Here is a 19,516-nt window from a genome sequence, read left to right on the forward strand (position 1 = left end):
ACCAATTGTAACTTATCGATTCCCTGTTTATTTCTATATCATTCTACTTGAAAAGACATGGAAATTACTTGGATTTTTTATTGACATTACACTACTTTGATCAGTTAATACTATAAAACAAATTGTTTAATAATGACATATATTACATAATTTGGATAATTTGTATGTTCAAGTTTTCCATTACAATTCTATTAATAACAATTAAGATTCTTAGGGCAATACATAGAAAGATATATTAATATAAGTCTGAGACATTTTGTACTACAATTTAATTTCAGAAATTTATAATAATAAGTATTTTATAAATCTTTAAAATGCAATAGAGTGGAGTCAAGGTGGTGAACCGAAAATCGATAAAAAAAGTATTATGAGACATTTAGTCGAGAACAGAGAATATCAATCCAATGATCACCAACTTTTTCCGCTCAACGCGTTTGACAACCCTGAAATCGTCGTATTCTTGCAACAGCGAGAGTGCGAGCAGATTCGCTGTGGCCTGTGACGACTCACGACGATGTTCGCGCGGGGCATTGCGACGGCAGGGTCGCAGCCTCGAATGCGCCACGAAAATGCCCGGGTGGGAAAGGGTGGATTGGGGGCGGCGCGCAAGCGTCGTCGTTGTCGTATCGACGCTTCGACGCCCGGGCCGAGGGAAAGAAACGGATTTCTCTGTCAGTAGTGGTAGAAGCCCCGGTTGGGGTCGAGTGAGAGTGCGAATATAAGCGCGTGTTCATAGCAGTGTGCTTTCGCGAATGTCTCTCGAGTGCATCTCTCAATAGAGCGAGAAAAATATATAAGACCTTAAAACGCCGTCACATAGAAAAATAACAACGACGAAGACGACGACAGATGTAGAGGACGCATTATCAGCGTCTTGATTGTCTTGATCGCTTTCGATTTGGCCGGGTTTGCAGAGAAAAGTGGCGCGAGAGGGTGGACGGGAGTATAGGAGACTGTGAGAGAGGCACCGGCAAGAGCTACTGGTGCACACAATCAGGATGCGACTGAGGAGGTACGTGTGATGTCGGTCGAATGTGATCAATGAGTAGCATAGATGCAGTAGACAGAATGCCCGACATCCGGGATACTGCTCTGGACCACGATGTTATCTTTGTTTTACTCGATTATATTAGGATTTCGAGATATTATAATTTGTGAGTATTGCGTTGCTTCAGTCTATTATTTTTTTATATAAATTCTCTAATCGCCATACGATAGCTTCCAATGGATGATTGGAATGAATGATTTGGAAATTGCAAATCGAAAAAGCAGGGAAATGGGGAATTTTAATTTGGTCTCTATGTCTGATATCTTCCAACAATCGAATTCTTCGTTTCCAGTCAAGAGAAACCTTGCGCAATAATATACGCAGTCAATTGAAATTATTTATTCTGTTAATGTTTCTTGAAGGGATTATCTTGGGATGTGTAAAACGAATAAAACTTTTAAAGTTTTTGATATTTTTTAGTTTTTATTTATGCTAACTCTCATATATCTTTCTCTGTTATTTCTATCTCTTGCCATATAAGTATCATATTTCTGTTTTCACTAATAATTCTGATTTATCAGTATTAACTAGCATTAAATTTGATATAATAATACAATAATGTTACGAAACTGAATAATTTTATATCAATTAAGGATTCTTAGTATTAAAAAATCAATTAAGAATTTTTAGTATTCAAAAATAAAATAGAAGCTATTGAAAGTTACTCCATTAGCTTTTATTTTATTTTTTTTTTAATATAATAATTTATTATAAACAAATTTGTGTTAATCTAAGTGTAATAATATTTCTTAGTTTAGAACAGACTAATTAAATAAAACAAATCTATGACACTTTGAGTTAACTCTTGAGTAAAATATAATATAAAATCAAAAAACTAAAATATTATGCAAAAAATTTGTTTATCCTCCTTTCTTAGTTGTTGCAAATTGCTACAAAAAGTTACTAATAAATGTACAAACAAAAGACCATTAAAATTTTATATCGCAAACTAGGCACGCGGCTGATTGCCCTGAAAATCTACAATGTGCATTGACTCGCGCGTGCTGCTGTTCGTGGATCACCTCTTATCACGACACATGCGCATGGTTGAGCAAATATTCGGTTAACTAAACAAAAGGGAGTAGCTACTCGGACATGGCTTCGGTTGTTCGTCACTGTGCATTCTGATATGAGAGCGTTCTCTCGCTCCAATGATAATTGAAGAGCCCCGCCGGGAAAAGCGTTGCTCCATGTTTTCTTTTTTGTCAGCCGCAATGAGACCATGCCGTTGATTGCCATCGGATATGAGAATAGATAAAAATAGCGGCAGTTCGAACCCGCGAGGCCGTGTTCGACTCAATCCTTCCATCCTTCGTAATCTCTCGACTATACGTTGGAAATTTAATTAAATTAAAGAATTAAACTAAACATTAAGTTAAAGTTTGATTGAATTAAGTTAACTGTAGCAGATATTCCAATCTTTATTCATCAAAAAAAATAGCTCTAAACTTTTACTAAGTTATTGTTGGATAATTTGTAGAATTTTTCAGAATTTTTAGATTATTGACTGGTTTTTTTAACTATAAGGATTTTGATTGCGAACAAAATGATAGAAAATAATGATTTTTATTTCTTTATTGGATTTTACATTATATTGCATCATTTTATATATAAAGTTTAAATCTCGAAAGAAAGTGGAACTGTTAAAATCTTTTTCAGCTTAGTGTAATGAATATTTAATGTTATGATGTTCGATAAAAAAATTAATGGATATAAAATTATATACAACGATTAGTGTCTATGATAAAATATATTGTGGATTATATCGAATAATAATGTGTAGATACAAAGATAAGATACGATTAATATAATAGAATTTAAATAATTTTGATATAACATAAATCGAAATAATTTGCAGTTTTAAAATTAATAAGTTAAGTAATAATTTCTGTTTATTGTGTATATATATATATATATATATATATATATATATATATATTATAGTTCACATTGTGACTATAAATTTTTAAAATTTTTGCGGTTAGAATAGATATTTAATTTTTATATAGAATAATATAGTTATATTTAAATAACATTAATAACGGTGTAGTAAATATTAATTTATATATAACAAAAATTAAATTACCAACAAAAACATTACCAGGTATAATTTTATTATTATTCAGTTAAACATATAATTCATTTAACATATTCATTTAACATATAATTTTATTTTTTATTTATGTTACATGTTTAATTTAATTGCATTAAAGGTTGAATAAGAAGGTTCTTTTTGATATCTTATAATATTAATATTTCTTTATGAAAGAAAATGACGTTACGAAAAACAATTTACATCGCTTGACATTTCTCTCGCAATTTTCTGTCTTAAACAGCAAATATTACATATGTGAGTTTGTCTTCAATTATACCACGCAAGAAATAATGTAGGTAGATATGTGTATAACAGTTTTGCCATAGATTCTGTGTCCTGAAATGACCGAGTGCCCTTTTAACTGCTTTGATCGTTTAATCAATCTGAAGTCGATTTTTCCCTAGTAAAAAGGTTAAGAAAGGCCATCGTTTTATTACAAATTTTTTATTTTTATTATATTTAGAAGCTTAGTAAATAAACTTAAGATCAAAATTATGTTTAAACAAATTTTATTTAAAATTAATTATAAATTGTTTTGTAACTTCTTTTTGCTTTCCTAAAATTTTTTTATTAAAATACTTTTACTTTTAATTATAACTAAATTCAATATTGGTTTTTTCATTGTTCATTAAGTTATCATCGTTAAGAAAATACATATTAACTATGAAATGAGTAATTTTGTATGTTAAAATTCAAGAAACTATTAGCAATATCATAAAATAATTTAAAATCTAATATAAGTCCGTATCGTATTGATTGACATATTGATTAATGTGTTTAGTCGAAGTATTTCAGCTTCCGTTATTCTGTGCTATTAAATAAAAAGTTTGGATTTTATGAAAAGTGTTTTGTGGTAATAGATTAAAAATAAAATTATTTTATTAATTTATTACATATGATACTCAGAAAAGCTACTAATAAATTAATTGATTTTACAACTTTTTAAGTTTTACTTTTTAGCATTAAAGTGATTTCTACTTATTAATGAAAATTTGTCAATTAAATACGTGTAAAATATAAGGATAAAAACTATATTTGTGTTACAAATATTGAATTTGTTATTATTTTTAATATTATTAAAAATTATTCTTAGTATTCACAGTCACTAACAAATAATAATTAATATTTAAAATAAGAAGGAATTAATAAAATTTGAATTTTGTATTGTCAAAAATAAAAAAAAAGGATGTAACAATTCAAAAAGCATGTAAGTTATTCTTTTTTTTTAAACGTAAATAACTAAAATTGTAATTTTATAAGAAAAAAGATTCTAGATTATTACTTCTTTTCTAATTTTTCTATATAATTATTTTAACAAGCGTATTATTTTTGCAAATGTATCATAAAACTATGCTCCTTTGTATTATATTTTACATTATTACTTTTATGTATATATATATATATATATATATATATATATATATATACTTGTGTATGTATATATATAATCTTACATCTACATCTATATTTACAAGCTTGTATAAATTATAATTATAGTAAAATACTTCGATAAAAACTTAAAAAGATATTGAAAAAGGTTCTAAAATTCTAAAAGCATTTTATTTTATATAGTAATTTATATAAAATAAAAAATATACATATATCCGAATTTATTGCGTATTTTATTGAATAAATATCAATCGTATTCTTAACATATTGTACTGTTTTAAACTATTATCTGAACCGTGCAACAAACAAAATTGCTTTCTCCAACATGTTTTTGCGCGATCAATATCACCGCCAGTGAATGAAAACTGCTGATGACTATTTCGCGTTCTGACAATCTCGTAGGTCAATATTTGTATTGTACCTCTTTTTATATTTGATAAAAAGGAAATGAAATAGTAAATCAGTAGCGAAATCATGTATTATCAGAAATATCGACATTAGTAACAACGAAAGATAAAGGAGACAGTTAGCGAGCGTCTTGATTTATTCAAATCGTAAACTTATTTGGGACTTCATTAAGCTGCTTTTTACGTAACAAAGGTCTCGATCGTTGCGTGTCAGCGCTTATGACGTTTTGCTTATAATTAAGCAACCATTATAAACGATAATTGCAACATATATCGATCTTCGAGTTGATTACGTCGCTTTCACGTGAATAAACGCCCATATCTTGGTTAGAGTTGTAGCTGGTTGTAGCTGGTTTTGAATTGTTGCTGGTTTTGAATTGCTGCAAGTTTGTTGAAAGGCTAATCCAATAGAAAGCACGATGTAATACCAGAGAAATGTTTCAGTTGAAGATTCGAATTTGATGTTAAGTTTATTTCTGAGATTAATGAATTATTTTCGATACTGTTCATCTTACAGAAACAATTGATTAATTAAAAAATAATTGATATTCTTATATATATTCATTGTGATAATTTTATACATTTATAAACAACATAAATATTAAAAAAAGTAAGAAAAAAAATTTTGCAAAATTATTTAATTTTGCCAAAGAAATTCTTATTATTATTTAAATAAATTTTTGATCGGCAGATAATTCAAATAATTTTCAAATATTTGTGTGCGAGAAATAAATGTTACAAATAAATTACATGTAAATATTATCAAAATATTGAATATTACCGTTATATAATATAAAACATTTAGATATAAAACAAAAGAAATAAATATCTTTATTTTATTTTGAAAATTATATTTTATCTTTAACTTTATGTAAGTTAAAATATTTATTTTCCAAATTACATTATAAATAATACATTATTAATATCCTACAAAGTTATAAAATTAATTGCATATAAGTACATATTTAACACATATTAAAAAATATTTATAAAATAACTACATAAAGCGCGATGTTCTTCCAGGAAAGTGTAGTATTAATTGTCTCAATTGTCTACATTTTTTTATATACATGCAATTATATATTGCTTTTGCTTCATGTCGTCAATGGTGTCACGTGACAATGTGTCATCCTGTCATACAATGTGAAAGTTCCACTTTAATTTAGGAAACATAACAGACAGTACGATGCTACATAATACACCCCTCCATTCAAGATCGACTCAGCTAAATTATGAATGGCGGTCGATACTAAGGGAAGGAAACTATCGTGCGGGTGTTTCCACAAGAGAAGAATTACGTGGCTTTTGCGGGAAAATAAAAAGGAAGAAAAGTCTTCGACGGTGGCGTGTATTATCGACACGAACGATCCAGAAACTTATCCAATACACTCATTCTGTACGTTATCCAACTGATCTATCCTTCGGAATGCAATTTTCCTATGTAACTTCCCTCCTCCACGTCCGTTCTTCACCTCTAAAACCAAACTGGACTGACACACTGACCTCAAACTTGAAAATGAACGGCACGCGTGACAGTCTTAATTTAGAACTTTTCATTATTCATTATACAAACAGTATTTGCCTAAAGATAAGTTAATTTCTTTTTTGCATAATTATTAAATTATTTCTTTTACTTTTTCAATGACAGAATTAAATATTTATTAATAATATTTATTCAAATAACAAAATTCAAAATATCCATTAATAATATTATATAATATTATATTAAAAATTGGATTATGTTAATCTAAGAAGTTTTAAAAAAATCTTGATGATTATATTTGAACTAATATATCACAGATGATATATTAGTTCAAATATAACTAAATAATATTCAGTAATTTTATATTCTAGATACTTTTTTATATTCTAGATACTTTTCTTAAAATAAACTATTTACTCGACTACATTTTTATAAGTGTATAATATAATTTTCATTATTTCTGCGTTTTTAAAGGTTTACCACGTTTTGAGTTCCTACAATTAATTAATATATCGCAACGTTGATGAAAAAATGAACATCTCAAAATTAATAATTTTTCAGCAAAACATTTTTTTAATTTTGATTCGCAATGACGTTTTAATTAAGATAATGATTATTGTCTTAATGCCGAGACACTATTGTCTTCAGATGTCAGAATAATTTATTTTCTTTCGATATTATTATAGAAAAAATACATTATATAATTATAAGACTATAAAAAAGAAAGAGAATACATTATATCATTAAGACTTTATAGTCTTAATTATATAATGTATTCTTTCAAACTATGTCACGACTCCAGAAGTTTTTAAAATTTGATGCATCTATTACGTTTAATACACTAAATCTAATTTATGTATTTTGTGTCCATTGGGTATAAATCTCGCTCACTAAAAATGCCGTATATCGATCCAAACAGATCAGATACAAAATATCAAGTTAAATAAAGAATATGCTAAATACTTGTTTTTAGCATATTTTAGTTATTTCATTGTTTACTATCCCTTATGTTATCACCAAATAACCATTAAGCCTTTGTATTCCCTACAGTAATGAATTTATGTAAATGATGATATATGGTTGCGCTATTTACTATATTGATAAATGATTTGACTAACAGTGGTTTTATTAACAGTAAAAAACTGAAATCATAACACAATACTAATAAAAGGATGTAACAGAGTAATTGCAAATTATCACTCTTTCTGTTTTTTTCTGACTTTTGTAATAAATTCTATTCTACAACGTGTCTTGGTTTCTTATTTCTTACTTTTTATCTTTTGCCTTTTTGCACACTGTTTTACCGACATTTATATTTCTTATCACGTGTTTCTTGTCTTTTTAGAATTTCAACTTTTATCTCGGGCGACAGAAAATAACAAACGTCGCGTTAAATACGCTAACAATTTAGATTAGATTAGATTGAAGAGATTAGTTCATTCTATTTAGCGATAAACATGATGCAAAAACACTATATATATATCTTTACAATAATAACAATAACAAGAATGTTAACATGAATGAATTAGCATAAGAATAGACTTTGACTGTTGGTCTATAATTGTGATCTATATGAAATAATGTTTTTTTCGGTAATTCAGAAATGACAAATTGTATATGATGTTTCTCGATTCCATGCGACAAAAATACAAGAAGCAAAAAACAAAAGGCAGAAAATATGAAAAAAAACGCAAAAAACATATTGGAATACACAGTTTCTGATAAATTGAAATTCTTATTCTCTGTTCCTATTCCTATTCTCTATTCTTATTTCTTGATTGTATGCAGTTCCTTACATCGTCATATGTACAGAATGTTCTGCAATGTCCTTTAAGTAATGCCAGCAATAACTTTCAAGTTTCATTACTCGAAAATTACTGATAAGAAACATACTTTATTTTAGAACTCGCGACTTCATTTACAAAAATATGTAAAAAAAATAGGAATTTCCAATTATTTCCAAAGATTTTTACGTTAACCTAGACTGGGCTTTTCAAAATCATTCAAATAAATAAATATTACCTACTAGATTTTTAAGTCCTATAATTTTTTAATGAAATATTTTTTTGAGAAATATTTATTTATAAAGATATTTAAGGATTCAGAATTTTTTTTACACCTTAAACATTGTTTAAAGAACGATACATTGGAAGCAGTCATTTGGATCATCACATTTTGCTTGAAACTCAGCATACTTTTATACTTTTGTTGAAAATCATAACGATTGCTGAGTAAACATTGAGACGTTGAGTACGTAAATACCGAAATCACTCCATATAATGTAAATTCTATTAATTATTATAAAATTATAACATTATATTGTATATAAGTAAATAAACTATAAACGTGTTTTTCTCTCCTCAAAAATGTATTAGTTTTTAGGAGAGAGAAACAGAGAGAGAGCAATTTCTTTTCAAAATTTCTTTTATTTAAAAAAATGCTAATTTTTTACTTGTGTTAACGCAACAGTATATTGTTAGATTATTGTATTAATTTCTTTATTATACCTTATTTTACCTTTATTATACCTATATTCTTTATTATATAATATTTACGTACGTATAATAAATTAGTTGTTTTATTTAAAAAACCTATTTCTGCAAAAATATATTTATTTTAATCACTAATATAGAATAAATAAAAAATATGCACAAGATAATCGCAACAAATTGCGCATATAGATTAAAATTCTTTCGATTTTACAGTGATACAGTTACATCGATTGTATATCAAGATCCTCGAAGACCTAACAGTATCGAGGACTCATTTGCCTAAGAACTTTAAACATTCCTTTCTAAGAGTGCGGAGTAGCCTTAGAAACGAAGAAAACAAACGTGCAATAGCTGAAAGTGCAAGCTACCTAGGAAGGTCCAGTACCTGACAGCGGAAAGATCGCGAAAAGGGTGAAGGGTACAAGCATTTAAGGGTGGGTGGGGGGGATGCAGCTCGAAAAGGCGGCGGTATGGAGGAGCACTCGTTGGAGGCTCTCATGCAGGCGGGCCTTATTTTCGTGGTCGCCGTCGCCATCATCATTTCGAATCTTCTCATTATCGTCACCTACCTCAACTTCCGCGGTAAGTCAAAATTTTTTGCCTTCGCAAATATTGCACATTTAAAAATTATATTTATGTCGATTTTAGTTGTCACTTAATTAAACGCATTCAATATTTCAGCGTATACTTCTCTTTTTGCACGTATATACACTTTTTTTTGAAAGTCATAAGCAGTATAACTTCATTATTAATAGAATGAACTATTGACTTAGTTCATTCTGACATCAAATAATATTGTACATTTTCGAAGATTTGACAATTTTGCTATTTTGTCATTCTTATGTTTCCTCTATATATTCTTATCACAATTTTGATTTACGATGTGAATTTCAACATTTTGTTAACGATAAATCCTTAAAAATATCAAATTCTTAACATATATTTATTTTTAAAGTAAACATTCTTTTAACTTAAAAATATATTATTTTGTTAATTTTAATATAAAAATTTACATTTAATATAAGAATTTATACAAATTACAGAAAAAATTAATTTAAAAAATTATATATGTGTATTACTATACTTTGGATGTTTGATAATATTTAAATAAAAAAATATTTTCAGACTTTCAGAATCAAATTTTAGACTTCCAGAATTACGGAATTTAATCTTCCATCTTTAAAAATTCTAGAAATCTTAGAATTAATTAGTTGCTAATTTCTAATATAATTTATATCAATAAAAAAAGAAATAATGAATGAATAGATGATAATAATCACGTATATCATATTAAGAATATTTTATTTTTACAGGTCCCTCCGAGGTGATAAACTACTATTTACTATCACTCGCCTCGGCAGATCTTCTGTGTGGTGTGTTAGTGGTACCGCTCTCAGTGTATCCAGCATTGGTTCGAAGATGGGTCTACGGAGATATCGTGTGCCGACTCGTCGGTTACTTGGAAGTCACGCTTTGGGCGGTATCAGTATATACCTTCATGTGGATCTCCGTGGATCGTTATCTGGCCATCAGGTATTTCACTTATGTATATTATACCGAGATATATTATTAATTATATATGACAAATGTATTATAATTATACCATATATCTCTTGACTATAGCAATACATAGCTATTATATTAACATATTGTTTATACAGATCTTATTATATTTTTTATTTTATTTTTTTGCTACATATTATGTATATGTACTTTTATATTATAGATATTTCGTATATTATTACTTTTAATTGTAACAGTCTGATAAAATATCATAGCTGAAATTTGGCTTTTGCAAACTCTTTTTACAGGCGACTTTATAATAATATATGAGTTTCTAATTTGTGACTTTTGCAGAAAACCACTCAGATACGAGACAGTACAGACAAAAACCCGATGTCAATGCTGGATGGTCTTCACATGGATCAGCGTGGCGATGATGTGCTGCCCGCCCTTACTCGGTTTCAACAAACCGATTTTCGACCGCGAGGCCTTCATCTGTATGCTCGATTGGGGCAATATGGCCGCATATACCATCACGTTGTCCATCCTCGTGTTGGGACCGTCAGTCATCACCATCGTCTATACATACTTCTACATATTCTCCATGATGAGGCGATTGAAGTCCGGCGTTCTAATCCACGACAAGGAGTATGCTACTGCGTTATCGGAAAATCTGAGCAACCCGAGTCACATCATGTCTTTTGTCCTAGTAATGGCTTTCTGGATATCATGGGCACCATATGCCGGATTAAGGATATACGCAGTCGTTAACGGACCTCCTCAGGTAATATTTCTTATAATCTACTGAATTAATATTTGGAAAAATAATTTAATATGAATTTACAATATGTTAATATTGTATTATAAATAAATTTAGTTAATGTGCGTTAAGATCATACATATATTATTCATAATTAACTACATATTTCTACTCTATTCTAATATACGAATAACTGATTAACTTTAATAGTATTAAATAATACTTTTATAAGTAAATACAATATATTACAAAAAGTAATAAATTCAGAATGAGAAAATCAAAGTTATCTATAATGTAATATTAAGTACAATTTAAATTTAAATCGAAAATAATATCTAGATCTCTATGTTTGATTGATTTCTTCCAAAAATTATATAGTTACAAAATTAATTGATTAATAGTTACTTTCAATTTTAATGTAAAAAATAACACAATTTATAACTGTTTTTATTTTGCTAATGGGGTAGTACATTTTTGTTGTGATTGTTAAAATTACTTTTCTGAAAACTTCAGTATTAGGACGACTGTAATGACACTCGCTTGACATTGATATGATTTAAAAATAACTTTGAACTTTGTGAAAAGAGGCATTGAAAATGAGACGATTAAAAATGTAGGTCGGTACGTTGTAAAGCAAAGTAGGTTAATAGAGAATGCTTGCTAGTAAACGTAAGAAGTTTGCATGCAAGGACATACTTCGTGTGACACTTCTATAGAAGAGAGAAGATATAGAAATACTTCTCTCTTATTTATCTGTACACGACATTTTCTATAATATATTTAAAATAAACTTTATTTCTTTTTTGTTTAAGTTTTTATTAATAGAAATCAGTTATTTGCATTAAAGAGAATTTCCACTTGCGCTTTTCTGCTTATAAGTATATAATCATTATAAATTGGAATTATTTATTATTTAGTCCGAAAAGTACTTAACAAATTAAAAAAAAAAATAGTCAGAATTTCAAATTCTAAAAGAAAAAGTAATGAGAAAGATAAAGAGTGACGCCACAAATTACGAGAGAAAATTCACTTATAAATATTGTTTATATTATAAATATATTTGTTTATATGCAGTTATTGTACCTCTAATCTCTTTGATCTTATCTTATTCAACTAGGTGCCGTTTTTACACTTTGCCGTGGTGTGGTTGGGAGTCACAAACAGCTTTTGGAAAGCGGTTGTGCTGAGCACACTAAGCCCCCAGTTCCGGTTGGCCGTGCGAGTGCTCTGTCTCACCATATGCTGTCGGCATAGGCGACTTCCGCCGGAACTTCTCGGCCTCGACGACGATGACTAACGTCACATCGACTACGTCTGCAAGCAGGGACGCTTATTTTGCGTTCTGTTCTATCCGCGACGCGTTCTTAAGAAGTCGTTTTCACATTTATTCAAGGATCGTCCTCGCATCTTGGCACCACTCGCAAGAGACAGCTCCTTAAAATTTCGCGCTCTGATACAGGAATAAATAAAGATGCAGTTCATAAATATATTGGTATTGATTCTTAATTTACATAAAATGAAAGATTTAAATAGAAATAAAAAGTGTATATTTAGTGATAAATTAACAATTATGTGGGATATTGACAGAGACTTTGAAATATGGAAGCAAATTTGTAAACATATTAAATTTTTTGAACTTTTAAGTGGAAAATAAAGCATAGAGTTCTAATTTTTTAGTTTAATTATGTAAAGATTTTAATATTTTTTCAAAAAAACAAATCTCTGTATTATAATGTTATCTGCATTTTGGTTATATTCACTTCTATAATTGTATAGTATTGTAACGTGAATTTATGTAATATATTATATATTTTTCCCTAAAAAAAAGACTTTTGGTATAAAAGAACGTAAAATTTTATCCGTTTATAAAAGATTTACAAAACGCTAAGAAAGGTTTAAGATACAAAAAACAAGTTTCCCAAATTTTGAAAAAAAATAGAAAGAAAATTGAATAGTTTTATTGTACTATTTTGCTCATTGCAATATAAATGGAAACAGTATCATAAAAATAGTTAAACGTTCTCTACTAAAGCTATTATATTAAATTAAGTCTCGTATTTCAGATAACATAGATAGTTTAAATATTATTTAGATTAAACTTTTTAAATAATCAAAATTACAATCAATAATTAACTTGCCCAATTTTTGAAATAAAAATCAATATTACAATGGTTCATTTATATGAAAAAAAAAAAAAAATGCAAATTAGTGAAAAAATGCGAGTGGTGCAACGAGCTATGCGAAATATTTTGCCGGCGGAATTCGGCGACTCCGCCGACGCGCGTCCATTTCTCTAAAATAATCTCGCTTCGCTCAAACACGCTAAAGTCCGTTAATTAGAGTCCTGTTAATGGGGATGTCTTTCTGTGCCGTATACGAAGATGAAACGGAGAATCGTTCTACGGTATTTGAAACTAATCGTCGCCTAGTTTACATCATAAGATCACGCTCAATAAATGTCGTAGTAAATTATGCGAAAATCGTGAATTACTAATGACTATCGCGCAAGCAAGTTACAGATCCAATCATAAATTGATCTATTGAACTAAATGACGCCGGAATATATGCGGGGAGAGAAATTTAGTCAATTAACGGAGATGCCTCTATGAATGTGACGCGTCGTCGGCGACGAGTTTTGCGTCGTCGAAGTGTCGTCGTGCCCGTAGAGAACGCCCTCGATAAAAAATAATCGAGTGCCGAGCGTGCAAACGTTACGCTTTTTTAATGCGCTTCCTAGCCGCCGGCTTTCTGTGCTCTTTCTCTTTCTCGTCGGAAAGCTTCAAAATAAATAATGAAATCAAGAAATCTGCGCGTCTTCAATGCTAATTAATTCGCTTATCCTTTTTCTTATTATAAGTATATTTGAATACTAACAAGATATAATCATAAATTATAGTAAAATTATAGTAAAATTATTAAAATGGCATAATTTATATGTGACTACTTGACTTATAAATATTTAAAAATATTAGACAGCACATTCGTAATAAAAGGGATAAGTCGGCAATAGTGAATTTATCAACTTATATGAACGAGTTGACGAATTGCGTGCAAGATTCCAATGTAGTTCAATAACTTCTATGACTAATATGAATCCTAAATAATTTTTTTTACACTTATCGAGATTCGCTTTCGTAATGTATTAGTGAAAATCGATTGTTAAATTATTCAAATGACAGGCTTTTCGACAAGAAAGAAAGGATGCTTCTCTTCAAAATCTAGTTAGACTCTCGTTGGCTTTCTTGACGAACTGCATTAACAAAATACCCTCCCCATGAAAATCAAAATATCGTCGTTTAATCTAATTCTTAATTTAGAGATCACGCGCTAGTTTTACGGGCATTCTAACTCGGCGCCCGCTGTAAGCTTTATTATTAATCTTGTACTAAACGATATATACGAAATCAGCTAATAGCAACTTTTTTGCATGAGAACGTAAACTATTGCGTCCACTTTTCGCACATCTACGTGAACCATGACAACTCGAGGCGCAATTTCAAATGTGTTTTGGACAGCTTATGTACAATACAAACCAAAATTGAAAATGGGATCGATATTGTAGAGAAAGGCCGATAAAAAGAAAACATATGTTGATATAGAAAAACTCGGTCTCACAAAATTTTATGAAAAAGGGAAAACTTTCGATTGTTTAAATTTAAATATTTATAGCATAATCAGCGAGTGCAAATGCAAGCACAGATTATTGGTTTAGTTTGTAAACACTAGTTTATAAACAAAAAAATCATAATTATCGCAGTTAATTAAATCAAGACATATAAAAATATGCAAACATTTATTTAAAATTATTGATTTTGTTTATATATACGTCTCTGACAAAATCAGAAAAAGAAAATTATTAAATGTTTATTTAAAAAATTTATTTTATTTTATTACTTTATTATTTATTACTTTATATATTACTCATTAACTAAGCGATAAAATTGGACATAGCAATTAAAAAATAAAAGCATGAGAAATTTTTTCTGATATTAAGTGAAAAACTTATTTGTGTTTTACAAGAAATTATGGGTTTCACACAAGAAGAATTGCGAACGTGAACAGATTTGGCGTCTACTACGAATAGCACAGTACGCTAGAATTAGGCGTAGCTGAACTGCCACGTAACGTCGCTAAAATGAAAAGCGAATAATGAAATTTGCCAAAGTTTCTTCGCTGTGCTCCTGAATAGAATGTATTCGCGTGGATGTATGGGCGTGCCCCAATGTTTTTGACAATTCTGTAAATGAATCTATATGCAAATCGGTGTCTAGGAAAGTCTCAGCTTCTATTTTTTACTGTAGACTCTAATACCTTTCATTCAAGTATAACTTTTCTCTAAGAAATTAATCCGATAGAAGTATTTAATTGCTGTTTAATTCGTGATATTATAAAACGTTGAAAGAGCACAAAAGTGTTTTTCTATGAATGATGAAAAATAGTCCGAAATATCTGCTCGTTATTTTAAATACGAAGGACTAAAACTGTTCAAAAACAATTTAAATATGAAGCAATTATTTTTTGTTATAAAATGATTTCTTTTTATACTTACAATTCGCGTTTATACATATACAGTTTTAAGTAAAAAACAAATAAATAAAAAATAAAGACAATTTATTTCTCAAACAAATTGTAAACAAAAAGATTCAAGTTTTATTTTAACAAAAATATTAATAAATTATTTATTTTAATATTTTTCTTAATTTATTTAATCTTCATATAAAGTTTTTTTAAAATGTTGTAACGGAATACATTTAATAATTAATGTAGATGTTTTTAATATTTTGGATAATTTTACCAAAATAAAAAATAATTTAATTACTAATTTATTTAATATAACAAGAAGATATAAAGGACGTTTTATGATCATGATGTCTTAATGGAATTATTGTCAACGGAATCAAACAAAACTATCAACTATTTTCTAGTTCAAATGTTAGCTATATAAATCGGCTAAAAACTGGCTAAAAAGTAACGCAGATTCGAGTAATTTAAGGAAAATTTCGGGGAATATTTAAAAATTTCAACATGTAAATAAGAATATAAGATATGTCAAGATGTCGTATGTTTTCATATATTATTGAAAATTGTTATATAAGTTATTGCCAGTACAATGAGTAACAGCGATGTAATCATATAATGGAATACTTCAGCTCAATCCCATGAAGACTTAATATTACACAACCGCATTACTTATTGTGCTGCTAATAATACAAATAAATATGATAAAAGCAAACATAATTTGTGTTATTAAAGCATATGTTTCCGGTCCCAAAAATATTTCCCCAGAAAGATTCCATGTTTTCGAACTGCGACAATTTTTGGCCGAACTCGGCTATGATGCGCTAATAGATTTTATTGCGCATATCTCTTTGTACGTATAGAATTGCTCGTTCGGTTCTTTCGTCCAGATCCGAATATCTAAGCTTTATTCCTGTACTTTAACATCGCCGCTGCGCAGTGGTTCGAGATAATAATATAGTATTGAAAGATCTTTCTGTCTTGGATAAAATATATTTCACTCTCTCTTTACTCTTATTCAAATATCTATGATTAACTATTTAACTCTGACATCGCAATGAATACTTTTACGATTATTTAGATTCCAAAACATTCTCTCAAATATTTAAAACATTTTTTTAATTTTAAAATATGGTTCTCTCAATATTAATTAAATATTTATTAAATATTTTTATTAAATATTTTATTGTTCAATGTTATGGATAAAAATGTCATTAAGATACTGTTTGCAATTAATAACTCATTTTAAAAAAAACATTGATATCAACAAATATAAAACTTTTTATAAATAATTTAATGAACAAGATATTTATTTCAAAAAAGCAATTCGTAGATTGTACATTTATTAATAATATAAAAAGTGACTTTTAAGTAACAATTTTTATTTAAAATAAAGCCAATTAATATAATTCCATATTGTGATCTCAGAATTAAATATTTAATTATAAATCAATGATTAAATAAAATTTATTATAGTTTCTTTTTCTTCATGCTTGACTATTTCATAACATCAAATTGTGCCACACAATTAAATTGTGCAAAACATCTCGCACCACTATGCACGCGTGGATTCGCCAAAATTGAGCAGTATTAAATTTCTCAGCAATTACGACATTCTAAACATGTGAAAGTCGCTCAAAAGAAAAGTGAAGAATGGTTGCGCGTGAGAAAGTAAGATTGTAGAATTAAAAGAGAACAAGAATCGGTCGTTCAAATAGATTTGATTGTTACGACCGATAGAAATGAATTTGTCGGTGATAAATAGAAAAATGAATAAGTAATGAGGAAGACACGAGAAAAATGCGAAAGAAAATAATGAGCGAACAGAATTGGTCCCTGGCAGTTTCCCGGGCGGCCTCCATTATTAATGATTAATTACATTTTTGTACCTAGCTGCTAGTTTTTTGTACTAGTTTTGTAATGTACCTCACCACAAGCGCGCTGTTATTACATATTTTAACTGATTGTTCGCAGATGGATCGCTTTGATAGGTCGCATGAATACGTTTGCGATCATCTTGGCATCAAAATCGACGATTTTTGCGCAGAATCGAGTTATATGCTCGGTGTGGTAACCATAAAAGTCGTATACAATAATATTTACGTTTGATAATCCTCTGCAAATCTATATAAAAAATTTGTAAACATAATATAAAAATAGATTGTTGCGTTCAATAAAATAGATATGTATAATAAAATAGATATGTATCGAAATGTTTTAATTTAAAAATATAGTCGCTTTTAAGTATAATTGTAATTTTTAGTTAAATTTAATATTTTTATTCTATAGAAAAACAAAAATAAAAAATATGATAGAATGAAAGTTTTCTTTATGATTATGTGATTTATCTAACATTACATTTTTTAAATATTTGATTTTATGGGTGTTGTGATTTGTGGAGGACAAGAGAAATTAGCGTCATTTTTTTGTGTCAATTTCTTTACAAAAGCATAATACATATATTTTTATTGGTTAACAAGGTATTTCTATTAATGTTTGCAGTAAATTTGTCTCTCTATTACATGTTACATTTTATCTTTTTATTTAAATACATGCATCAGCGATTGAGATTACCACATTTAGTATATGAGGTAGAAAGTGTTGTCTTGAGAAACTATTCATAGATCAGGAATGCTTCGCGGTTTCAATTAGCGCAAAATCAACACATGGTGTAACTCAAGTTGCATTTTGCCGACTGTATGAGACGGTTTACAGACACACGCACACACACAATGTCAATTTCTTATTATATTATTTATATTATGACATGTGTATAAAATAATATATAATTATATGCAATTATATGCGTGTGCGAATAGTTGCTGCGTGATTATGTGAATCAATACTGAATAATTCGAAGTTGTTGCCAACCATAAACACTGCAGGACAATCTAACAAATAAGAATAGTAACAGTAGTCAGCAATTTTCCATAAGCGATTAAAAATCATATAATTTTGTTAATTGTAATGGATAATAATTTTATTTTTTATTTAATTTTAAGAAGAAAGTGCATTTTTAATAATATTTTATTTACGTTATTACAAAGTACTATTACAAAGTACTTTTACAGAAAAACAAAAATAAAAAATATGATAGAATGAAAGTTTAAAACAATTGTAAAAAATTGTAACTTTTAATTGAATTTTTGAATTTTTATTTATAAATAAAAATAATATATAAATGTTACATTCTGTGTGTGAACGCAATGTATCAATAAATATTAAACGTAAATATTAAACGTATAAATATATGTTTTACATGTTATTATGTTGTAAATAAATAAGCTTAAATTTTGTAAGTAAAAATTCTTGTTATTATATACAATTATCTAATCTAAAGACTTTATGATGTGGTTTGTAAATCGTTTTATTTGCTCGATAAAATGTTAACTCGTATGTAGGCAATCAAAATAGATTTAATAAGTGACTCTTTTTAGGACGGACGCACTGTTGAAACGAAGTTAATATTAATCAATTTCAATAAACATGCAGAATATTATCTCGCGATATGTCTCTTAAAATTAATACTGATGGAACAATAGTATAACATGCGACATGCATCCGTCTTAAAAATACTAATTTGTAATAGAAATGAAGGAAATATATGAAAATCGCCGTGAAAGCAATCCCGATCGGAGTGTAATGAGCGTACTAGATGTGTCATGATGATAACGTGATATGACTTTGATGATAATGGTACAATATTAACGATTATTGTCATAGAAATTAGTGAGATATTACAATAATAAACAAAGAGGGCGTAGATGCCGCCTTCATATTTCAATCGATATGAATTCGATATGGAACTCGTTTTAATTCTT

At 28.4% G+C, this 19,516-nt stretch overlaps 1 protein-coding gene across 1 annotated transcript; it reads left to right on the top strand.

Annotated features, from left to right (window-relative positions):
• The first annotated feature begins 668 nt into the window (after nt 1–668).
• DopEcR (G-protein coupled receptor DopEcR) lies at nt 669–19,483 on the top strand. The gene is made up of 5 exons (XM_011052719.2): nt 669–1,012; nt 9,128–9,496; nt 10,228–10,447; nt 10,772–11,201; nt 12,295–19,483. The coding sequence occupies exons 2-5, from the start codon at nt 9,385–9,387 to the stop codon at nt 12,472–12,474; spliced, it is 942 nt and encodes a 313-aa protein (XP_011051021.1). The 5' UTR covers nt 669–1,012; nt 9,128–9,384; the 3' UTR covers nt 12,475–19,483.
• The last annotated feature ends 33 nt before the right edge of the window (nt 19,484–19,516 follow it).

The sequence above is a fragment of the Acromyrmex echinatior genome, chromosome 3 (assembly GCF_024713525.1).
Source record: "Acromyrmex echinatior isolate Ae372 chromosome 3, ASM2471352v2, whole genome shotgun sequence".
In the NCBI taxonomy this organism is placed as follows: domain Eukaryota; kingdom Metazoa; phylum Arthropoda; class Insecta; order Hymenoptera; family Formicidae; genus Acromyrmex; species Acromyrmex echinatior.